The sequence below is a fragment of the Marmota flaviventris genome, chromosome 3 (genome assembly GCF_047511675.1).
Source record: "Marmota flaviventris isolate mMarFla1 chromosome 3, mMarFla1.hap1, whole genome shotgun sequence".
Lineage (NCBI taxonomy): Eukaryota > Metazoa > Chordata > Mammalia > Rodentia > Sciuridae > Marmota > Marmota flaviventris.
In genome coordinates this window covers 117,234,408-117,257,329 of record NC_092500.1, presented here as the reverse complement: position 1 = coordinate 117,257,329, position 22,922 = coordinate 117,234,408, and the positions used below count along the sequence as shown (strand labels likewise).

Sequence of the window (22,922 nt, the reverse complement as noted above, 5' to 3'; positions counted from 1 at the left end):
GTAGTCTCCCAGGTTAGAGATATAGGAGAAATGGACCTTTTAATGACCCTCATTTTAGGCCTAATTGCTGCCCAAAGTCTGTATTTCTTAAATCTATTGCTTTGGGGTTTAAGGTTTAACATGAATTTTGGAAAAGATACATTCAGACTGTAGCACCCATACACATAATAGGGTCAACAAATGTCCAGTTTGTCCAGGATTAAGAAAAATTGGAGAATCCTTAACAAACATAGACAAGTTGGTCTCCCTTCTTCACCTATGTTAGTTGTTATTTATGTTATTTCTCATTTGTAAGAGACTCCATGCTCCACAAAAATTAGTCTTTTTCAATCTGTCAATGAACCTGTATTTTATTACCTTTTTTCCTGCTGTGCATAATTTTTTTTCTACCCAAATGAAGGTGATTTTAAAATTTTGTGGTTATTCTTCATATTGTTTTCCTTGTAAGCCCAAGTGCAAAGTAATACACACACACACACACACACACACACACACACATTCTAAGGCTAACTTCTTAATGGGAGATATTGGTTTCTTATTGCTGTCTTTGCTATCCTGTTTGTTCTCTGAAATATAAGGTAGAATTCACTTGCCTTGCTTTTATAAATAGGATCTGCTATAGAGCTCATTGACTGTAATGTGGGTAGGGTTTGGTTTCAAGTTCATTATACAGTGAGTGTGAGAAATGGCCAAGTGAGGTGGTGCTATTCATGACTCAGAATCTCTGTCATATGAGCCGGGTGTGGTGGCACATGCCTGTAATGCCAGCAGCTCAGGAGGTTGAGGCAGGAGGATGACAAGTTCAAAGCCAGCCTCAGCAAAAGTGAGGCATTAAGCAACTCAGTGAGACCCTGTCTCTAAATAAAATACAAAATAGGGCTTGGGATTTGGCTCAGTGATTGAGTACCCCTGAGTTCAATCCCTGGTACCCCCCTCCAAAAACAAAATAAACTTTCTCTGTCATATTACATATCCTTCATTATTTCCTAAATGAGTCATGTATTGGGTACAGATTTTCCATAAATAGTTAACTCTTACACATTTAATCACAACTAGTTAAGTTTTCTATATATGCTAGTTTGTGTTGAGTACAGTAAACCTTATTCTAGGTTACATATTCTGATTAGTAAAAATACTTCTGGTTTGCATATTTTTTTGCCAAATAATAAGTTTTGTTATAATCAAGTTTGCATATATTAACATGAAGCTCCTTGATTCTGTGGTACTTAGTATGAATTTGTGTGTATGTGTGTGTGTGTGTGAGAGAGAGAGAGAGAGAGAGATGGAGAGATATACTAAACCCAGGAATTGAACCCAGGGCTCTGTACATACTAGGCAAATACTTTATCACTAAACTATACCCCTGTTCTCTTTATTTTAATTTTTTTTTTTTGGACCAGAGATTGAACCTATAGGCATTTAACCATTGAGCCACATCTCCAGTCCTTTCTATATTTTATTTTGAGTCAGAGTCTTGCTAAGTTACTTTGGGCCTCGCTAAATTGCTGAGGCTGGCTTTGAACTCATGATGCTCCTGCTTCGGCCTCCTGAACCGCTGGCATTACGGGCATGGGCTACTGGGCCCAGCTGTGGTAGCTTATTTATTCATTTATTTATTTATTCATTTTTTGGTACCAGGGTTGAACTCAGGAGCACTCAATCACTGTGCCATATCCCCAGGCCTATTTTGTATTTTATGTAGATACAGGGTCTCACTGAGTTGCTTATGCCTCATCATTGCTGAGGCTGCTTTGAACTTGTGATCCTCTTGCCAACCTCCTGAGCTGCTGGGATTATAGTCGTGTGCCACCATGCCCAGTTCATTTATTTTTTATTTTTTAGTTGTAGTTGAACACAATACCTTTATTAAATTTTTTTTACATGGTGCTGAGGATTGAACCCAATGCCTCACATGTGCTAGGAGAGCACTCTACCGCTGAGCCACAACCCCAGCCCTCATTTATTTTTATTACTGAATGATATTCCATTGTGTGGACATTCCATAGTTTGTTTATTCATTCATCTTTGGAAGAATATAAATTGTGTGCAGATGAAAAATTCCAATTCATTTGGTTAAATACCAAAGAGCAGAATAGATTTGAATTATATGGTAAGACTATGTATAGTTTTGTAAGACATTGCTAAACTGTCTTCCAAAGTGTACTTCCCCACCAGCAATATATGAGTTTCAGTTTCTCCATATCTTTTTCATTACTTGTTACATTCATAATTTTGATTATAGCTATTCTAGTGGGTGTGCTATGATCTCTTTGAGTTTATCTCATTGTGGTTTTAATTTGCACTTTCCTAATGGCTATTGATATTGAGCATCTTTACATGAACTTATTGACCATTTGTGTATCTTTAGAGAAATGTCTATTTCTATCCTTTTTCCATTTTTAGTGGGATTATTTATCTATTTATTGAGTTGCAACAATTTTTTATGTATTCTGTATACTAGATCCTTAACTGACATATGATTTCTGGATATTTTGTTTTGTGATTTTTCACTTTCTTGGTGTATTATCTTTTGATAATTTTTATTTTGATGGAAGTTCAGTTTATCTATACTTTCATTGATTTCTTGTGTTTTTGTTGTCTTATCTAAGAAAGTATTGCATAGTCATTTTCCTTGTAAGAGTTTTTAATAGTTTTTGCTCTAAACTTTATTTCTCTTGAACATTCTGAATTAATTTTTGTGTATGTTGTAAAGTCAGTGTCCATATTAATTCTTTTCCATGCGTATATTCACTTGTCCCAGCATCATTTGTTGACAAGGTTATTCTTTCACCCTTGAATGGCTTTGGTATTCTCAAAACTCAATCGACCATATATATTTATTTTTGACTTCTTAATTCAATTCCATTGGTTTACATGCCTGATATTATAACACATACATTATCTTTTAAAAAAAAATTTTTGGTAGTTGTAGATGGACAGAATGCCTTTATTTTATTTGTTTATTTTTATGTGTTGCTGAGGATCAAACCCAGTGCCTCACACATGCTAGGCAAGCACTTTGCCGCTGAGCTGAGCCCAAGAAACCATAATATACTATCTTGATCACTATAGCTTTCTAGTAAGCTTTGAAACTGAGAAATCCTCCAACCTTTTTCTTTTTCAAGATTACTTTGGCTTTTATGACTATTGCAGTTCCATGAGAATTTTCGAATTGGTCTGTCCATTTCTTGGGGCGGAGGGAAGCCCCATTTTGATGGGTTTTCATTGAATCTGTAGATCAGTTTTGGGAGATTGCCATGTCAAATCACCTTTTCAAAACATATTTATGTAACACCATCACACATTGTGAGTCATAGTATTTCTGGAGATGGATATTGCCTCATTCTTAGCTTTTCTGTCAGGAACAGGAGACAATGATCCAGATATCCATGAAACCTGACTTTTTTGTTGTTTGTTTAAATCTGTTTTTTTACTTGCTAGTCCAGTAAGGTATTATGTGGGTTATTTGTTTTTGCTATTTAATAAATAATTGAACCATGTTGTCTGTATGTTAAGTAGACATTTTAAATTTGACTGTACTTAGTTGGATTGTCTACCGTGTTATTTATAAGCCAAAGCTAATTGTGTGAATACATATTAAAACAGAGATCATGGAGCACTAACCTAGACCCACAGAACTAGATATCCCATGCTGGGTCCTGGGGATATATATTTAAATATGTTCTAGAGGTAACTTTTTATGTGTACTACAGGTAAACATAGGGTATTGCATATGCTAGATAACACTCTACCACTGGCTACATCCCCAGCAACCCTCTACCTTTTAAAAAATTGGAGATAGGGTCTCACTAATTTGCCCAGGCTGGCCTTGAACTTGTGATCCTTCTTCCTCAATCGGAATTCCAAGTAGCTGGGATTATAGGTATGCACTACTTTGCCCAGCCTTTAGCTGATTTTAATGTGCCCTAGTTTGAGGAACCATAGATTTAGAAAGTATTTTGCTCTGAGAGGTCTAGCCCATTCAACTAGTCAAAACTTGTTAACATCTGATACTCACTTTGAAAGCTCCACATGAATTTCAGGGCTAGAGTATAATGATTGCTGACTCACTTGACTCTTCATTTGAAACCTCTGAGGCAGGTGGAATTTGTTGTGTTAACATCTGTTTATCTTTGAAATATTTTCCCCTGGGTTTATAGTGTGGAGTTTATGGTACATTGGCCCTACTGTGTAATGCTATGCTTTGGAAAGTCTGGATAGAGAGGATTAATTAAATGAAAATCACTGAATTCTGTCTATGTCATGGGTTAGCTAAATAAATAGCCTTTTGTGTCCTAACAGGAGTAGACTTTTTCTGGTTTAGGCTTTCCACATGGTTTATTATCAAGTATGACAACTTGTCGTGTGTAATCAACATCACATTAGTCTCATGAGAATAGGCACTCCTTTAATCAGCTGCTTTCTTTAATCTGGTGGGGTGAGCCATAAGGTAACCAAGACATTATTATCTTTTTTTTTTTTTTTTTTTGTGGGGGATAGTGGTGATATTGGTGGTGGTGCAGTAAGCTATGTGGGTGTGTAAGTGTTTGGAGTGTACAGATTTTCTAAAAAGAGATAGGTGACAGATGGCAGATAAAGCATTCATGAGTTCCTTATTTGTCACAGTGCATCAAAAATTATACTCATGTGTTCTAGGATTCAGTAATAATTTTGCTTACTAGAAGCATTAGTTTCTAATCTGTCTCACCATGATTTATTGGAGCCTGGGCAAATCATTTAAATTCCAAGTCCATATTCTTCACATTATGAGGAGGATGGACTAGACAATTTGTATAGACTATAAATCTAAATCCAGGGTTTGGGGTCATAGCTCAGTGGTAGAGTGCTTGTTTAGCATGTTTGAGGCACTGGGTTAAATTCTCAGCATTGCATATAAATAAATAAAATAAAAAATAAAAGGTCCATTGACAACTAAAAAAAAATTTTTTTTTAATCTAAATCTAGCCAGGCATGGTGGCACATGCCTAAAATCCCACTAGCTCAGGAGGCTGAGGCAGGAGGATTGCAAGTTCAAAGCCAGCATCAGCAAAAGCAAGGTGCTAAGCAACTCAATGAGATCCTGTCTCTAAATAAAATACAAAATGAGGCTGGGGATGTGAGTCAGTGGTCAAGTGCCCCAGAATTCAATCCCTGACCCACCCCCAAAAAATCTAAATCTAAAATCCTGATTTGGACATTGTTTAAAACTCTCATAAGCATGGAGATGATAGTTGAGATCTGATTCTTTCTTTTGTTCTCCCTATTATCTATCATGAGCCATCATCATAAATAGTCTATTTATTGTGCTATATGTGTCATTGATCTGTTCTCATGTGAAATGACTTCTCATTTTATTTCTTTTAATGTTTATCATTTCATAGCTTTAAATATATGGATAACATTTTTAGTCCTCTGAATTTATATATAATTTTATTTTTGTTATATGTAAAGTTATATGTAAATCCAAAGTTATATGTAAATCCAAAGGGGTTTCTTAAGGGTCTTCTCTCCTCAGCAAGGTTTCATATATACCTAGACAGTGCAGTGAGAGGTTAATCTATACGTGTTCATCTATTCATTGTAATCCCTTCAATTCCAAGTCCATATTCTTCACATTATGAGGAGGATGGACTAGACAGTATCATATTAGATATTGGTAGGTACCATTTTCAGATATTTGAGACTTATTTAGTCCATGCTGACTCAAGTCTTACAAGAATCAAATATCTTAAAATGTTTATAATGTAGTCAGAAAAATGATAATAAAGTATAAAGTCATCAAACAATATAGGATAGTATATATTTGTAATATTATGTATCAGACTAACTGATATCAAAAGTCTTTCACCAACCTTTAAACAAACAAGTCATGAAAACATCATGAAGAAATAGGCTTAAATTGGATCTTGAAGGGTGAACCAAATTTGAATAATCAGGAAAAGAAGGGCAGTCTCTGTAAGGTAAAAATGTAGCATAATGTGTTTTGCTTGGCAACAAGTTCAATACTTTTTTAAAATTTCTTTAGTGGTAGATGGACACAATACCTTTATTTTATTTATTTTTATGTGATGCTGAGGATCAAACCCAGTGTGTCACACATGCCAGGCAAATACTCTACCTCTGAGCCACAACCCCAGCCTCTGGATTTTTTTTTTTTTTTTTTTTTTTTTTGAGACAGGGCCTTGCCAGGTTGCTGAGGCTGACCTCAAACTTGTGTTCCTCTTGCCTCAGCCTCCTGAGTCACCAGCATTACAGGCATGCACCATTCTACCCATTGCAATACTGGATTTTAAAAAATTCCTCACCACATATAATTTGATATGGTTTAAAAGAATGTATAATGGAGGGCTGGGATTGTGGCTCAGTGGCTGAGCGTTCACCTTGCATGTGTGAGGCACTGCGTTCGATCCTCAGCACCACGTAAAAGTAAATAAATAAAATAAAGGTATTATGTCCATCTACAACTAAAAAAAAATTTAAAAAAAGAATATATAATGGAAAAAATCTAAATAATAAGTAAAATCAGAAGTAGGGACACTGCATATTTCCATGGTGGAAACAGCAGAACACAGATATGTAATCTCTAATGTTATGCACAGTTATACTAGCATTGAGCAATAAATTTGATTCTTAGAAATAGGGGAAAAATTTGCTCCCAAAATGTAGGCTCTAATCTTTAGGGTATATAAAGAACTCAAAAAGCTAAGCACCAAAACAAAACAAAACAAAAAAACAAATAACACAATCAATAAATAGGCCAAGGACCTGAACAGACACTTCTCAGAAGAGGATATACAATCAGACAACAAATATATGAAAAAATGTTCATCATCTCTCACCATTAGAGAAATGCAAATCAAAACCACTATTAATATATCATCTCACTCCAGTATGAATGGCAGCTATTATGACGACAAACAACAATAAATGTTGGCGAGGATGTAGGGGAAAAGCACACACATACATTGCTGGTGGGACTGCAAATTGGTGCAGCCAATATGGAAAGCAGTATGGAGATTCCTTGGAAAACTGGGAATAGAACCACCATTTGACCCAGCTATCCCTCTCCTTGGTCTATTTCCAAAGGACTTAAAAACAGCATACTACAGGGACACAGCCACAACAATGTTTATAGCAGCACAATTCACAATAGCTAAACTGTGGAACCAACCTAGATGAATGGGTTAAAAAAATGTGGCATATATACACAATGGAATATTAGCGATAAAAAGAGAATAAAATCATGGCATTTTCAGGTAACTGGATGGTGTTGGAGAAAATAATGCTGAGTGAAGTTAGCAATACCAACAAAACAAATGCTGAATGTTTTCTGTGATATAAGGTGACTGACCCATAAATGGGGTATGGAGGGGGAGCATGGGAAGAATAGACAAACTCTAGATAGGGCAGAGGGGTGGGAGGGGAAGGGAGGGGGCAGGGGGTTAGCAATGATGGTGGAATGTGATAGACATCACTATCCAAAGTACATGTATGAAGACATGAATTGGTGTGATCATACTTTATATACAAACAGAAATAGGAAAAATTGTGCTCTATATGTGTAATAAGAATTGTAATGCATTCTGCTGTCATGTATTTAAAAATAAAATCAATTAAAAAAGAGAGACGGGGGGAAAAGTAGAGGGATATTTTGTTGCAGGAGTAATTTTTTTCATAACTAGAAGCTATACTATTTTGATTTGGGTAGAGTATAGATCTTCAAAGGGACATCCCCACCGCAGCAAGGCATGGTGGCATACATCCTCAGCTACTCAGGAAACTGAGGCAGGAGGATCTTATGTTTATGGCTTAACTGAGCTACTTAGCAAGACCCTGTCTCAAAAGAAAAAGGGTTGGGGATATCACTCAAAGATAGTGTCCCTTGGTTCAGTTCTCAAAAAGATTTTATAGTGTTATAGAGCACAGAGAATGCAATAGAAAATGTCAATATCGAATGTGATATTAGGCTTCAAAACACTGTTTCTTAATGTGATTCTGTATAAAGCTAAAGAAATGACACCAAAATTCAGCTCAGTTAACAAGAAGTCAACACTTTGGGGACCAAGATTATCTGTATATACTTTTCTGATGGTCTAGATTAAAATGATAACATTTAGAATGTAGAGAAATGAAGACTATATTCAGGAAGCCTGATGTTTCAAGTCACATGAAGAAATTTATAAAAAATTAAATCCAATGGGCCTGTTCTCTGGCAAGGGTCTAAAATGATCAGGTATTCTGTTTCTGATTAAGGGCAAGTCAAGAGCAAAACAGTAGATGTTAAAATTGAAATATTTTTGTGGAATTGAGAAGTCTAACCATACTTTTCTCAACTTGATTGTTATCTTGCTCCTATCATCAAAGTATGTTTGCAATATCAATAGATAAAAAAAGGATTTCTCTTAAAAGTACTGTTATTCACTATGGTCCATGATGATGACTTGATCAAAATTCTTACATTTGAGTATGGGAGAGATTATTTTAGCCTGGAAAAAATTTAAACTGGGCCTGGTGGCACACACCTATAATTCTGGTGTCTTGAGAGGCTGAGGCAGGAAAATCACAAGTTCAGAGCCGGCCTCAGCCTCAGCAAAAGTGAGGCAGTGAGACCCTATCTCTAAATAAAATAAAAAATAGGGCTGGGGATGTGGCTCAGTGGTTGAGTGCCTCTGAGTTCAATTCCCTGTTACCCACCCCCCAAAAAATTTTTCCCTCTTTCTCCCAGGCCTCCACATACCCACTCTCAGTTTATAATATAGTTTCCTTCATTTGTTTAATGTACTGCAATTTTGTAACATTTTGTAACATTGTTGCTAACTGTGCAGTTAGCAAAATCAGCACTAAGGGAGATAAATCAAGAATGTAAGGGGCTGGGGATGTGGCTCAAGCGGTAGTGTGCTTGCCTGGCATGCGTGCGGCCCAGGTTCGATCCTCAGCACCACATGCAAAACAAAGATGTTGTGTCTGCCGAGAACTAAAAAATAAATATTAAAAAAAAATTCTCTCTCTCTCTCTCTCTCTCTCTCTCTCTCTCTCTCTCTCTCCCCTCTCTTAAAAAAAAAAAAAGAATGTAATATAGGCAATTTGGTAGGACTGGGGACTGACAAAGAAAAGATTTTTAACATATCCAGAGAACAGAACAAGAGGAAAACAAAAAGTTTTTTCTGTAGGTTAAATGTGGGGCAATTTGGGGTATAGCAGCATAGTTCCTTTTATACCTTTAAAAATCTTCATAGAGGACTAAGGTGTAGCTCTAGGTAGAGCACTTGTCTAGCATGTACAAGATTCTGGATTTAATCCCCAGCACAGTAAAATAAAAAGTTTCAGCCAGGTTTGGTAGTCTCCTGTAATCCCAGCGTTTCAGGAGGCTGAGGTAGGAGGATCGCAAATTCAAAACCAGCCTCAGTAATGGCAAGATGCTAAGCAACTCAGTGAGACTCTGTCTCTAAATAAAATACAAAATTGGACTGAGGATGTGGCTCAGTGGTTGAGTGCCCCTGAGTTCAATTCCTGGTACCCCTTCTCTACCCCCCAACCCCCCCCCCCCCAAAAAAAAAAGAGATAATTAAGGATCTTTATAATCTGAAGTGGGGAGAAAGAATCCATCTCCTATCACCACTAAAGTCACAAGTTTTTGCTTTTGTTTTTGTTTGGTGGTGCAAGGGATCAAAACCAGGGCCTCACACAACCTAGGCAGGTCCTCTTCAGCTGAGCTACACCCACAGCCTTCTTTTAGTTGGCTTTATCATAGTCAGCTTTTTAAAGAACAGATAGTATACAAAAAGAGAGAACTTACATATATTAATTTCTTTATTTCCTGTTGAGTTCATGTGTTTCTGAAGGTTCTGCTCTTTTTTCTCTATTCCTGGCAGAAACATGGTCTTATTCTTTTCTGTTTTTTATCAGATTTCATTCAACAGCAGGTTCCCTTTGTTGCCCAGGCTGGACTCAAACTCATGGGCTCAAGTGATCCTTCTGCCTCAGCCTCCTGACTAGTTGGTACTACAGGCATGTACCACCACACTTGGCTTCCAGATTTCACTTTTAATAGACCCCAAAACATCTAGTTGTTATTGTTTATTAGTGGTTGAAAAAAATATTTCCTAGCCTCCCTAGCCTTGACAATGTGATTTAATTTTGCATTTTCTGACTGAATAGTTTAAAATACTATAGTATTTTAATGGCTTCCATCTCCCTCTTTCAATAGTAACTTTCTTGTTGGTTTCAGGGGTTCAACTAGATATAGCTTCACAGTCTCTGGACCCAGAAGTATTTTTAAAAGTTAAATCTGAAATTGAAGAAGAGCTAAAATCCCTGGACAAAGAAATTTCTGAAGGTCTGTTTATTCTTATTTTCCTAGTCAATTAGCAGATTCTTTCTGGTTAGTTTGGTTTTCTGTGGCTTAGTTTGATTTTCATAGTAAGTAGTTCTCAACATTACACAACTTAACTGGTATGGGATTATAAGGATATGAAACTAGAAGGTAGCCTTTTTTTTCTTTTCCTGGGGGACATATTTATAAGTTTCTCAACTATACCCTACCATTTAGATGTAGCCTTCTCTGGTTTTAAGCAATGAATTAAATGATGTTAAGGTTCTTTCCATTCAATATGATTTGATTTATATTTGGTAACTTTATAACTAATAACAGCATGAAAGAGAGAACTTCTCATTTTTACATGTATATAAGCTATAGATTGTTATAGTGTAGGTATCATTTTCTAGCCACATATTTTGCACTGAACACTACTTCATCATAAGTTTTAAAAATAATTGTCATTCTACTAGCTGTGTGAAATTATAGTCATTAAATGAACATTTACCCAATTGTTCCTTTATTATTGAGAGGAGCATTTGGTTACTTCCTGTTTTCACTTCCACAAATAATTCTACGTTGAACGTTTTGCTCAGTGATTTTAAAAAATGACTTTATTAAGGTATATTTCACATACCCTAAAATTTACCCATTTAGAAGTTGTAGTTAAGTGGTTTTTAGTATATGCACAGAATTGTGTAACCATCCCATAATCTAAATTAAGAATACTTTCAACTCTGCAAAAAGAAATACTGTGTAGATTAATAATCACCTCCACTAACCCCACCCCAGTCCCACCCAAAGCAGCCACTGATCTGCTTTCTATTTCTGTGACTTTGCCTATTCCAGGTATATCTGTAAATGAAATCATGTACTATGTGGTTTTTTTGTGACTGACTTCTTTTATTTAGCACAAGGTTTTTAAGGATCATTCATGTTGTAGCAGGTATCAGTATTTCATTATTTTTTGCTGTTGAATAATATTCCATTGTATGGATATGCCATATTTTGTTTATCCATTCATCAGTTGATGGACATTGATGGACATGGAAGTTGTTTCCAGTTTTTCACTATTATGTATGATGCTGCTGTGAATGTTCTTGTACACATTTTTTGAGAGCTTTATAATTATACACAGTAGTTGGATTCATCCCAACAAACTCATACATGCATGAAAATTGATTACCCTTTTCCTTCCCATCCCCCCTCCCGTCCCCCATTCTCCTTCCTCTGCTCTACTAGAATTTGTTTTACAGTACTGGGGATTGAACCCAGGGCCTTGTGCAGGCAAGGCAAGCACTCTACCAACTGAGTTATATCCCCAGCCCACTACCTAATAATCTTTAATGAGCAAATTTATAAATCATGTTTATAAATCAGTTACCTGTTAGTACAGAAAGAATCTGAATAGAAATATATAAATAATCCAAAACCTGTTGATCTTCTCTTTTATATTCATTTTATCAACTTTTTTTAAAATGGTGTTGGAGATTGAACCCACAGCTTTGTGCATGCAAGGCAAGAACTCTATATCTATATCCCCAGCCCTTCGTTTTATCAACATTTTAATTTATTAAATTTCCAGTTCTCTCTTAAGTCTTGATACACAGTCTTCCACCCGCCACCCTTTTGAGATGAGGTCTCACCAGGTTGCCCAGGCTGGTCTCTAATTCCCAGGCTCAAGCACTCTTCCCACCTTAGCCTCTTAAGTAGCTGGGACTAGAGGTCAGCCACAGCACCCAGTTTCTTCATGTACATTTTGATATTAGAAGTGCTGCATAATAAAATGGGCAAAAGGGAGAAAGGAAAAAAGAGCAACAAAAGGTGTAAATATAATCTCTAAGTCCCATATTATCCAAAGCTAATCATTAAAATGAATACTCTAGGGGCTGGGGTTGTGGCTCAGAAGTAGAGCACTTGCCTAGCATGTGTAAGGCACTGGGTTCAATTCTCAGCACCCCATAAAGTAAAATAAAGACATTGTGTCCACCTATAAGAAAAAAAATAAGTATTTAAAAAAATGAATACTCTAAAGCTTGCTCAGACAGCAAAGTAATTATGAACTCTGTAGGCATTTGCATCTTTCTTGGATGTAAGCAAGGTGTATTAAAATTTGCAGCCTTCTAGGAACAAGCCAAGATGAATGCACAGCATTTTATGAAAATAATTGGTAACTCTGAGGAGTGGGTGTAAACCACTTGCTTTACTGGGATTCTGTGCTGACATCCAGCTTGCACCCTAAAATGACAGTCATTCTCCCTATTCTTCCTAGAGTCAGGGAATGGATAAGTCTCTATAACATGAAGTTGGGAAATAGAGAAGCTAGTAATTTGAACTAAGAAGAGGTAGAATATGATTATGATTACTTTTTCCATATTTGGCTCTTATATTACCTTCATAGTTTTAAAATTTATCTGCAGAAATAATTGAGATAGAAAGTTCATTTTAATAAGAAATGAAAGCAATGGACTCATTTTCTGAGTTGGAATACACTCATCATAGAGTGTGATTTAAGAAGTGGTACATTTATAAAAGCAAAAACAAAACCTTAAAAATAAATATCAAGAGAAGAATAATAGAGCCTAGAGTTAACTCTCATTTATTATTCTTATGCTAAATTGACCAGTAGGCATAAACTAAATTGGTTAGATATTCCCCCTCTGTGCTGGGGATAGAACCCAGGGTCTCTCCCATGCTAGGATTCCAGTAAGCAATATCCATAGCCCTGTTAGTGTATTTTGACATGTCAATATAGTTGCTTTCTTCTTTTAAAACTGATTTTCCATTAAAACTCTGCCTTTAAAAAAACTCTAGGGGCTGGGGATGTGGCTCAAGCGGTAGTGCGCTTGCCTGGCGTGCGTGCGGCCCGGGTTCGATCCTCAGCACCACATACAAACAAAGATGTTGTGTCCGCTGAAAACTAAAAAATAAATATTAAAATTCTCTCTCTCTCTCTCTCTCTCTTTCTTTTAAAAAAAATAAATAAATAAATAAAAAAACTCTAAATTTAGAACCTATCAACTTTTATATTCCAGATAAGATTAATATCTATAATGATTATCTGACCTTTATAAGTGGTTATAACTATTAACTTTTTCCTAATATTAAATATCTTAGTACCATGAGCTTTTTTAGTACAGCTTTATTTACTAAATTGGTTTTTCTCTTGCCTTGTCTTCAGCCTTCACCAGCACAGGCTTTGACCGTCACACTTCTCCAGTGTTTAGCCCTGCTAACCCAGAAAGCTCAATAGAAGACTGCTTGGCCCATCTTGGAGAAAGAGTATTGCAGGAACTGAAAGAACCTCTGCATAAAGCATTGCAAATGCTCCTCAGCCAGTGAGTTACCATTGCTGAGTGGGAATGTGCTTCTCTAAGTAGTCTCGGATCTCTCATGCGGCGCTGGATTGGTTAAGGCTTTGTTTTAGGTGAACAGTGTCATTTCTTTTCTCACTTTTCTTCGCTTTTTTTTCTTTTGCTTTCCCAAAGCATCTCTGTGTTTTGAATGACAACTTTGCCTCTAAGTAGTGATTTAACTGTTCCGACAAAGATTTGATGGTTTGTATTATTTATTGAGCTATCAGATTTCAATGGATGCATTTAACCGTGTTGTAAACACAAGCTATTGCACTTGTTCTGACCACTTTTTACTATGGTTCTTTCTAGTTGGCCAACATAGATATAATTGCTGGAGTTTTATGCATTATAATTTGATATCAGCATTATATTTTAGATTGTATTTAAGATTATATCCATATCCCAGATATCGCTAAACTTTAGGGACTTCTGTCCATGGAACTACTTTCACATTTTTTTTTTTTAATTTTTATTGTAGACAATATTTGTATTGTCTACAATAAAAATATTTTAAAAAATATTTTTATTTTTAAATGTTTATTTTTAAATATTTTTATTTTACTTATTTTTATGTGGTACTGAGGATCGAACCCAGTGCCTTACACGTGCTAGGCAAGCGCTGTACTACTGAGCTACAACCCAGCCCTACTTTCACATTCTTATAGTAGACTTCCTTCCTAGCTATGCATCAACCATATTAAAGCTAGAAACTTATTAATAAAAATGAAAGTATATTAAAATAGAACAAATTCATTTGTTGTAGAAAGTTATTTTTCTCTAGTTCTTTGCTGACAATTATTAAGGAATTGATGTGAGTTAGCGACATATTTATCTTAATGAAGATTGACAACTTTATAAAATAGGAAGAAGACTGTTGTTTATTAAAAGGGCCAAAATTCAGATGCTAAATTACTGTTGTAGTACTTTACTATAACAATAATTTCTTACTTTTATGTAGGGACAATTTATATATTTGTTGCAAGGAAGCAATTTTAGGAGAATTCAGTTAAATGAACAAACAGAAAACTCCTAATTATACTTAGAGAAATGAAATCATATTTGAAATTTTTTTTAGGTGTAGATGGACACAACACAATGCCTTTATTTTTATGTGGTGCTGAAGATCAAACCCGGGTCTCGCCCATGCTAGGCAAGCTCTCTACTGCTGAGCCACAATCCTAGCCCCATATTTGAATTTTTTAATCTTAAAAAGTTTGTTTAAGCCAGGCATGGTGGCCCATACCTGTAATCTCAGTGACTCAGGAGGCTGAGGCAGGAGGTTTGCAAGTTCAAACCCAGCCTCAGCAACTTAGCTTAAACAACTCAGTGAGACCCTGCCCCCTATTAAATAAATAAATAAATAAAGCCGGGAATATGGCTCAACAATCCCTGGTACCAAAAAAAAAAAAAAAAAAAAAAATTGTTTAAAGATAAAAATGAAAGAAATATATAGGTGCCAGGAAGTAGAACTTAAATAGGAAATGTGGATCAAAATAGTGATGTCAAAAAGTGTTCAGTGGAGCCTTAAGCACTGAGGTTGCTATAGGAGCCCCTGAAAAGGTAAGAGGTAGATTGAGTTAGTGGGGCTTATTAGGACCTCTCTACGCTTCTTAAGCCAGGACACTATACTTCCATATGTTTTTTATATATGAAGTTTCATGTAAGGTTTGAAGAAAGAAATTTGCAACTTTGCCAAAAAGGAAACCAAAACAAAAAACCTTGTAAAAGCTATTGGGAGTAAAATAACTAAGTGATAGGCACAGGCAAAAGATTCTGTTTCTAATTTGATGGAAACCATTTATGGCTTTGAAACCTTTTCATTCTTTTTTTTTTTTTTAATATTTTTTAGTTGCTAATAGACCTTTATTTATTTATATGTGGTGCTGAGAATCAAACCAGTGCCTCACACATGCCAGGCAAGTGTGTTACTGCTGAGCCCCAGCCCCAGCCCCTGAAACCTTTTTATTCTTTATGTCAGTTTTTTCATTTGTTAGCTTTAACTTTGCTTTGATAATATCAACTCTTCCAAGAAGAATATCATATAGTTTTTTTTTTTTTTTTTAATATTGTTCCTGGAGTCTTTTTGTAATCTATAGAAAAAAATTTGATCTCATCTCACTATAAATTATGTTTGCAAGAAAATTGGTTTAGATGAATGTTTTCCCAAGCCTTGAATACCAGTGCAGTTATTTTAATATATTTTAGTTGTCAGTGGATCTTTATTTTTTATATGCGGTGATAAGAATCGAACCCAGTGCCTCACACATGCTAGGCAAGCACTCTAATGAGCCACAACCCCAGCCCCAGCATAGCAAAGTCAGATCTTCCTGTGAATAAAATTTTTTCAGAAGTCTACTTTTGAAAGTTTTTAGTTTTGTTACTAATACCTTGAAAATAACTAACTGGTGATATATTAGAAGTATTATACAGGTTGAAGGCAATATCTTAAGGTGGAAAATACCATCTGCTCCTCCAAACAGTTTTGTTAAAGTAGGAAATTACAATAATGCTGAACTCTTCATGCGGAACACCAGCAATTTTAAAAGGTACCCACCTCTCTTTTTTTTTGCTCTTAGGCCTGATTAGGTTATTCATCTTCTTAACTTTTCTATGTATTAGATTTTTTTTTTGAATGTTTTAAGCTTCTGCATCTCTTATGTGTACATGTAATGTTTCAAATCATGTTTCATTCTGAAGGATGCTAAAGTACTTTAGCCTGATAGACATGCTACTTATAAGGACTACTGTGACCCACAGCAGCATCAAACAGTTCAGGAAAGGAAGTGAAGGGACTGATATACACAAGTAAAACTTCAGGGAGAATATAGGTAGGTAGACTACATAGTATCTACTGACGTTCAAGCTTTACAAGATTGAAGTGTATACTCCAAGGCTTCTTGAAAAAATACTAAGCTTACTTTAATGAGAATGTGATATCAGGAAGTTAGTACATACTGTATCCATCTTACCATTAAAAAGATCATCCCTGGTATTTCAGTATCACTCTAATATTGATTTGATATTGATGTGTATAAAAGATTTTATGTATGTCTTCAGAACTGTTTTCTGAAATATCTAAACCAGTGCTATTCAGTAAATGTAATGCAAATCAAATATATGCAATTAAAATTTTTGGCAGCCGCATACAAAGTATGAAATTAATTTCTAAAATTTAATAATATATTTTCAGCCTAGTATATTCAAATTTCATTTTAACACATACTCAGTATAAAAAATTGTTAGTGGGATAGACTACATTCTTTTTACTTACTGTTTAAAATTCAGCGTGTAGATTATACTTTCAGCACAACATAGCCACATTCAAATGCTCATTAGCCATATGTGGCATTGAGACATTGTCAAGGCTTTTGTCAAAATCCTCACTTGAAATGGGAGCAGTGTGACCTTTGGAGTCAGATCTAATTGAGCTTGAATTCCTACTTTGTTCTTTTTAGCTTTGATATGTAATATAAAATATACATACATAGAAATATTCTACCTATCATAATAGGCTATCAATAAATTGTAACTGTTATCAATCTTAAATATTCATAGGCTGAAGAAATCAGACCCGAGTGGTCAGAGCAGAAAATGCCTTTGAAGTGGAATTTTAAAGTCCTATAGAGAGCTAAAAGTGTAGCTTAATGGTAGAGAGCTCATCTAGCATGTGTAAGACCTTGGTTTGATTCCCAGCACTACACACAAAACAAACAAAAAAGCTCTAAAATCCTATGAAAGCAAGACTTCTTCACTCCTTTTTACATGTCTGTTAACACTTTGCCCAAAACGGGGTTGGAGGTCTTGAATCTATTATCCAAGCTATTGTTGTCTTTATGTCTTATTTGGTACAATTTTTTGTGTTTGTTTAATTTGCACATGAGATCAGTGTTTAAAATATAGTACTTAAAGCCCTTCAACAAATTAATGAGACTTTGCTGTCATCACTCAGTGATTTCAGGATTTTTTTTTTTTGTCTGTTTTTTTGTTTTGTTACTGGGGATTGAACCCAGGGGTGCTTTACCACTGGGTCATATCCCCAGCCCTTTTTATTTTTTATTTTGAGACACAGTCTCAGTTGCTTAGGCCCTCACTAAGTTTCTGAGACTGGCCTCGAATTTGGAGTCCTCCTGCCTCAGCCTCCCAAGTTACTGGGATTACAAGCATATGCCACCACACCTGGCAATGATTTAGGTTTTTGATATGACTAGAACTTGCATGTAAATAATCAGGCTAATTTCCTTGCCCTCCAGGATTATATTTTTTTATTATTGTTATTTTCTGATCCCTCCAGGATTTTATATCATAAAACTACAAGTTAAAAATAGGACACCAACTAATTATAACAAATAAAATAAATAGGGCACCAAGCCAGGCATGATGGCACATGCCTTTAATCCAAGCAGCTTGGGAGGCTGAGGCAGGAGGATCATGAGTTCAAAGCCAACCTCAGCAACTCAGCAAGACCCTGTCTCTAAATAAAATATAGTGGTTAAGTACCCCTGGGTTTAATCCTCACTACCAAAAAAAGAAAAGGCACCAATTTTTGACATTATTTATTCTAATTCCTTGTATCCTTAGTTTGAAAATCTTCCAGTAACATGTTTCTTTCTTTTTTTTTTTTTTAGAAAAATTTTTTGGGTTGTAGATGTACACAAATCTTTATTTTGTTTATTTATTATAATGTGGTGCTGAGGATCAAACCCAGTGCCTCACACTTATTATTCAAACGCTCTACCACTGAGCCACAATCCCAGCCCCAGTAACATATTTCTTTAGTTCTTAAATATTATAGATGTTTTGGCTTTTAAAAGTGTTAAAATTATACTTTTAATTTTATTTGTTGTTATTTGATATTAGTAACCCAAGTATTTATCTGCAACATAAATAAGTTCTATCAGATAATTTCTAAGTAATTACAAAAAATTTATTAGATGATACATTTATCTTACTATTTTAATAACTACTTTCCCAAATATGCATCTAATGCTATAGAATGCTTGGAAAAAATGCAGCCCAAATACTAAAAACCATATCTTATATAAAACAATATGTTGAATAATCTTAGTCACTTTAGCAAAAGATTCAACAAAACAATAGTGTCTTTATATTTATTCATCTGAAAATTTAGAATTTTTCTTTTTTGTGACACAGACTTTTAAAAAATTCTCTACAGGCCAGTGACATATCAGGCATATCGTGAATGTACACTGGAGACCGCAGTTCATGCCAGCGGCTGGAGCAAGGTATTAACCAAATTATCTTTATTCTTACAAGATTTTAGTGTGATAATGGTAAAGTATAGAAGGAATCATTAGTGTATTACATTAAGAAAGTGTTAGAGCTCTTTAATGTGTAAGTATAACTATATGTTAAGTGGATATTTCTTATTTAATTGTTGTTTTGATTAATGCTACTTCTGCTTGGCCCAAAAATATGTCCCTCATAGTATGTTCTCCTTCCTTTCTGCACATTCTGAATTTCCTATCATTTCTTCATTTCCTTGTATTAGAGGTGACTTTTATCTCCATATGGTTATTTATTAAAATGTGAGTATATCTTGGAGAAGACTGACTTCATTTGAGAGATATCTTCTTATTATTTTCTTAACTAATATCATTTGTGTCTTATAGTTTGAAAGTGTTTTGTGTCACATCCCATCTGATATCACAACCATCCTTTTAAGAAGGCAGAATGAATTTTATTAGATTTTTGTGTTGTTTATTAGGTTAGATGACTAATCAGGAAAAAAATGAAAGAAATTGCCTAGGTCTTCTTAACTAATAAATATTGGAGCTAACACTAGAGCTAAGATCTAAATTAGAAAATTTTAACCTCAGAGGGTTTTTTGTTGTTGTTGTTGTTGTTTTTTGCTATACCATACTGTTTGTCCATTATCTTAGACTGTATTTTCTACTTATCACCTTGGAAAGGTGAGTATAAGAGGATGTAATATGAAGAAGTATGGCCCCCAGGTGATTTAGCATCAGGGAGGAAAAATTTCAGCACCAATATTTTTACAAATAGCCACCTCTACTCAGAGTTCTTTGTACAGTCATTCCTATATAGTATTCAGTATGCCTAGAGGATTGTTTACAGGACCACTTTCAGATACCAAAATTTGTTATGTTCAAGTTCCTTGTATAAAATGGTGTAGTATTTGCATATATGCACTTCTCCTGTGTCCTTTAAATCATCTCTAGATTACTTAATTTAACTAATACACTGTAAATGCTACATAGGTACTTGTTATACTGTATTGTTTAGAGAATGACAAGGAAAAACATCTGTGCATGTTCAGTTCAGATGCAGTTTTCCAAATATTTGCAATCCAAGATTGGATATAGAACCCAAGGATATGGAAGGCTGGCTGTAAATAGGTCAGACAGTGTGACCATATGTGCCTAATTGATGTATATTGGGTATGCAATCTGATTTGTTTCAAATCTCAGCTTTTTAAAAAAAAATTTAATTGGTAGTCAACATTGTTTTTATCATGTACAACATGGTGTTTTGAAGTATGTATACATTGTAGAGTATTTAAATCTAGCTGATTAACAAATGTGTGACCTCATTTATCATTTTTGTGGTTAAAAACACACACTCACCCTCTTCACATTTTTCAAGAATGCAATATATTGTCATTAATTATGGTCATCATGCTATGCAGTAGATCTTTTGAAATATATTCCTCCTATCTAATGGTAATTATGTATCCTTTGAACAAGGTCTCCCTATCTCTTTCTCTTCTTAACTATTGCAGTCTCTTGTAACCATTACATCTCCTTGTTTAACTAGATCTGCTTCTCTGAGATCAAAATTTTTTTAGTTTCTCAAACATCAGCTTTATCACAGATTAAATTTATTTAGGCAGGTTAATTAAGCTTTCTGAACCTTAGTTTTCTCATCTGTGAAATGGAGACAATACTACTAACTTTATACATTTAATTAGAACTAGTTGAGATTATATGTGTAGCACATTATCTGTCACCATAAAAAGCATTCAGTAAAAGGTAAAAGATTTATACCATGTAAAGAGAGACCAGAGTAGTATTATAAGCACTCAGCAAACAGCAACTAATGTACTAGTTTCTGTTTTTGTTTTTCAGTGCTTGGGATGAAACCCAGGGTCTTACACATAGTAGGCAAGCGTGATACCACTGAGCTTCAACTCCAGCCCTTCTTAATTTTACTTTATTTTATTTACTTATGTATATTTTTTGCAGTACTAAGATTTGAACCCAGGGTCTCACACATTCTAGGCAAGTGCCGGACCACTGAGCGCTACACTTTGATTTTGAGACAAGGTCTTACAAAATTGCCAAAGCTGACCTTGAATTTGAGATTCTCCTCCCTCAGTCTCTTCAGACTCTGGAATTAGAGGCATATGCCACTGTACCTGGCTTAATATACTAGTTTTAATACACAAGACCTTGTCCTTATGCATCATATAACAATGGAGGTTAATTTTGAGGATTGCATCCTTAGGCGACCTCATTATGTGAACATGTAAAGTGTATACAAATTAAGACTGGTACGGGTCTGGGGTTGTGGCTCAGGAGTAGAGTGCTCACCTAGCACGTGCAAGGCACTGGGTTCGATCCTCAGCACCACATAAAAATAAAATAAAGGTATTGTGTCCAACTACAACTAAATAAACAAAATATTAAAAAAAATTAAAACTGGTACGATGTCACTAGGTAGTATAATCTTAGAGGACCACTGACCTGTGGTTCATTTTTGACTGAAACATTATGTATCACATGACTATTGTTACTTGTATAGAGTTTCAGAGTGTTCATAATGTATTAAAATATATTTTTTTCCTCATTTTTTTGGAACAAAGAAAAATACAGACATTTGAAATAGATTTTATAAATAACAATGAGCTTGGTTATGATATATTTCTTAGTATATCAAACATCTTATACTTAGGTAATAATTTTACTAGTTTTCTTTTCTTTCTGTTGCTTCTGTCTAGTAACTGTTAGAGTAAATTCTTGTATGCCCTACCCTTCACTGCCCCCATCCTAGAATGATCATAAAAAATCTAAGTCAACCTGGTCTTCACTGCCCTTTTTCACCCTTCCTGTTTTTATGCATTTTCCTGTTAAATGGATAATCCCTCATCTGGATCAGGGGGCCAACTGTTGACTTATTTAAGCTGTGGCTTAAATACCTCAAGTTAATGAGGCATGCCAATTAGAATATTACATTTTCTGCTGAATCTAGTATTACTTTCCTTCTAAATTCTCAAGGACTAAAAAGAACCTGGTTTATGATATTAGGCTGCTGAAATCTACCCTCCCTCATTCCAATTAAAATCTAGAGTGGTTCACAAAACAGTAAGCTTACAGTTTACATTCAGCATGAGGTTTGCAAAATTCCAGTCTTTTTTTTTTTTTTCAGTCTTCAACACCTTGTTTAGCCACCTGATAGAAGCAAAACTATACAACATCCTGCCATGTCACCCCAAAAACAATGTTTTTACTTTGTTTTGTTTTTGTTTGTTTACCATGCTGGAGTTTGAGCCCATAGACTCACACATACTATGTAAGCACTCTATCACTGAACTGCATCTCCAGGCCACACTTTTTTGATAGCTGAATGGGTCGTTAGCAAAGGACCTATAGTGCTTTTTAAAGGGGGAAACAAATAAAAGCTGGGCATGGTGGAACATGCCAACATGCCTGTGATCCCAGCGGTTTGGGAGACTGACACAGGAGGATTGTAAATTTAAAGCCAGCTTCAGCAACTTAGAGAGGCCCCAAAGCAACTTAGCAACACCCTATCTCAAAATAAAAAGGGCTGATGATATGGTTCAGTGGTTAAACGCCTCTGTGCTCAATCCTTGGTACCAAAAAAGTGAAGGGGAGGCAAAAATTTGATATAATATTGCTTACTATCTAGCAAGTCAATAAAGCACCAATCAGAAAAAAAAAAAAAATGTCTACAAAGCATGCCAGGTTAGGGACAAACTGAGTATCGATTCATTTGTAAAGAAATTTTTAAAGCATCTTTATAGAATACTCTTTAAATATGTTTAAAAGAGTAGATGGGAAAAGCTGGTTATGAACATACATTAGTTATATGATCTTTTGTTATTAAAAAAAAAAAAAAAAGGACATCAGACTGGGAGTGCAGCTTGGTGGTAGAATTTGTGCTTAGCATATGTGAGGCCCAAAAATGTACATATATAAATGTAGAATATATATATATATATATATATATATATATAATCTCAAAAAAATTGA

At 35.1% G+C, this 22,922-nt stretch overlaps 1 protein-coding gene across 8 annotated transcripts in view; it reads left to right on the top strand.

The window, feature by feature from the left end:
* Positions 1 to 22,922, top strand: part of Bcl2l13 (BCL2 like 13) — a 79,317-nt gene that overhangs the window by 29,003 nt on the left and 27,392 nt on the right. For 5 of the 8 annotated variants that reach the window (XM_027951095.3, XM_027951088.3, XM_071610272.1 and 2 more), the window contains 3 exons: positions 10,229 to 10,336; positions 13,497 to 13,653; positions 18,845 to 18,914. In XM_027951095.3, the coding sequence (XP_027806896.1) occupies positions 10,229 to 10,336; positions 13,497 to 13,653; positions 18,845 to 18,914 (335 nt within the window). Of the gene's footprint in view, positions 1 to 10,228; positions 10,337 to 13,496; positions 13,654 to 18,844; positions 18,915 to 20,777; positions 20,805 to 22,922 lie in introns of those variants that run through there. The other 3 variants (XM_071610275.1, XM_027951089.3, XM_071610274.1) reach the window with 3 other exon arrangements.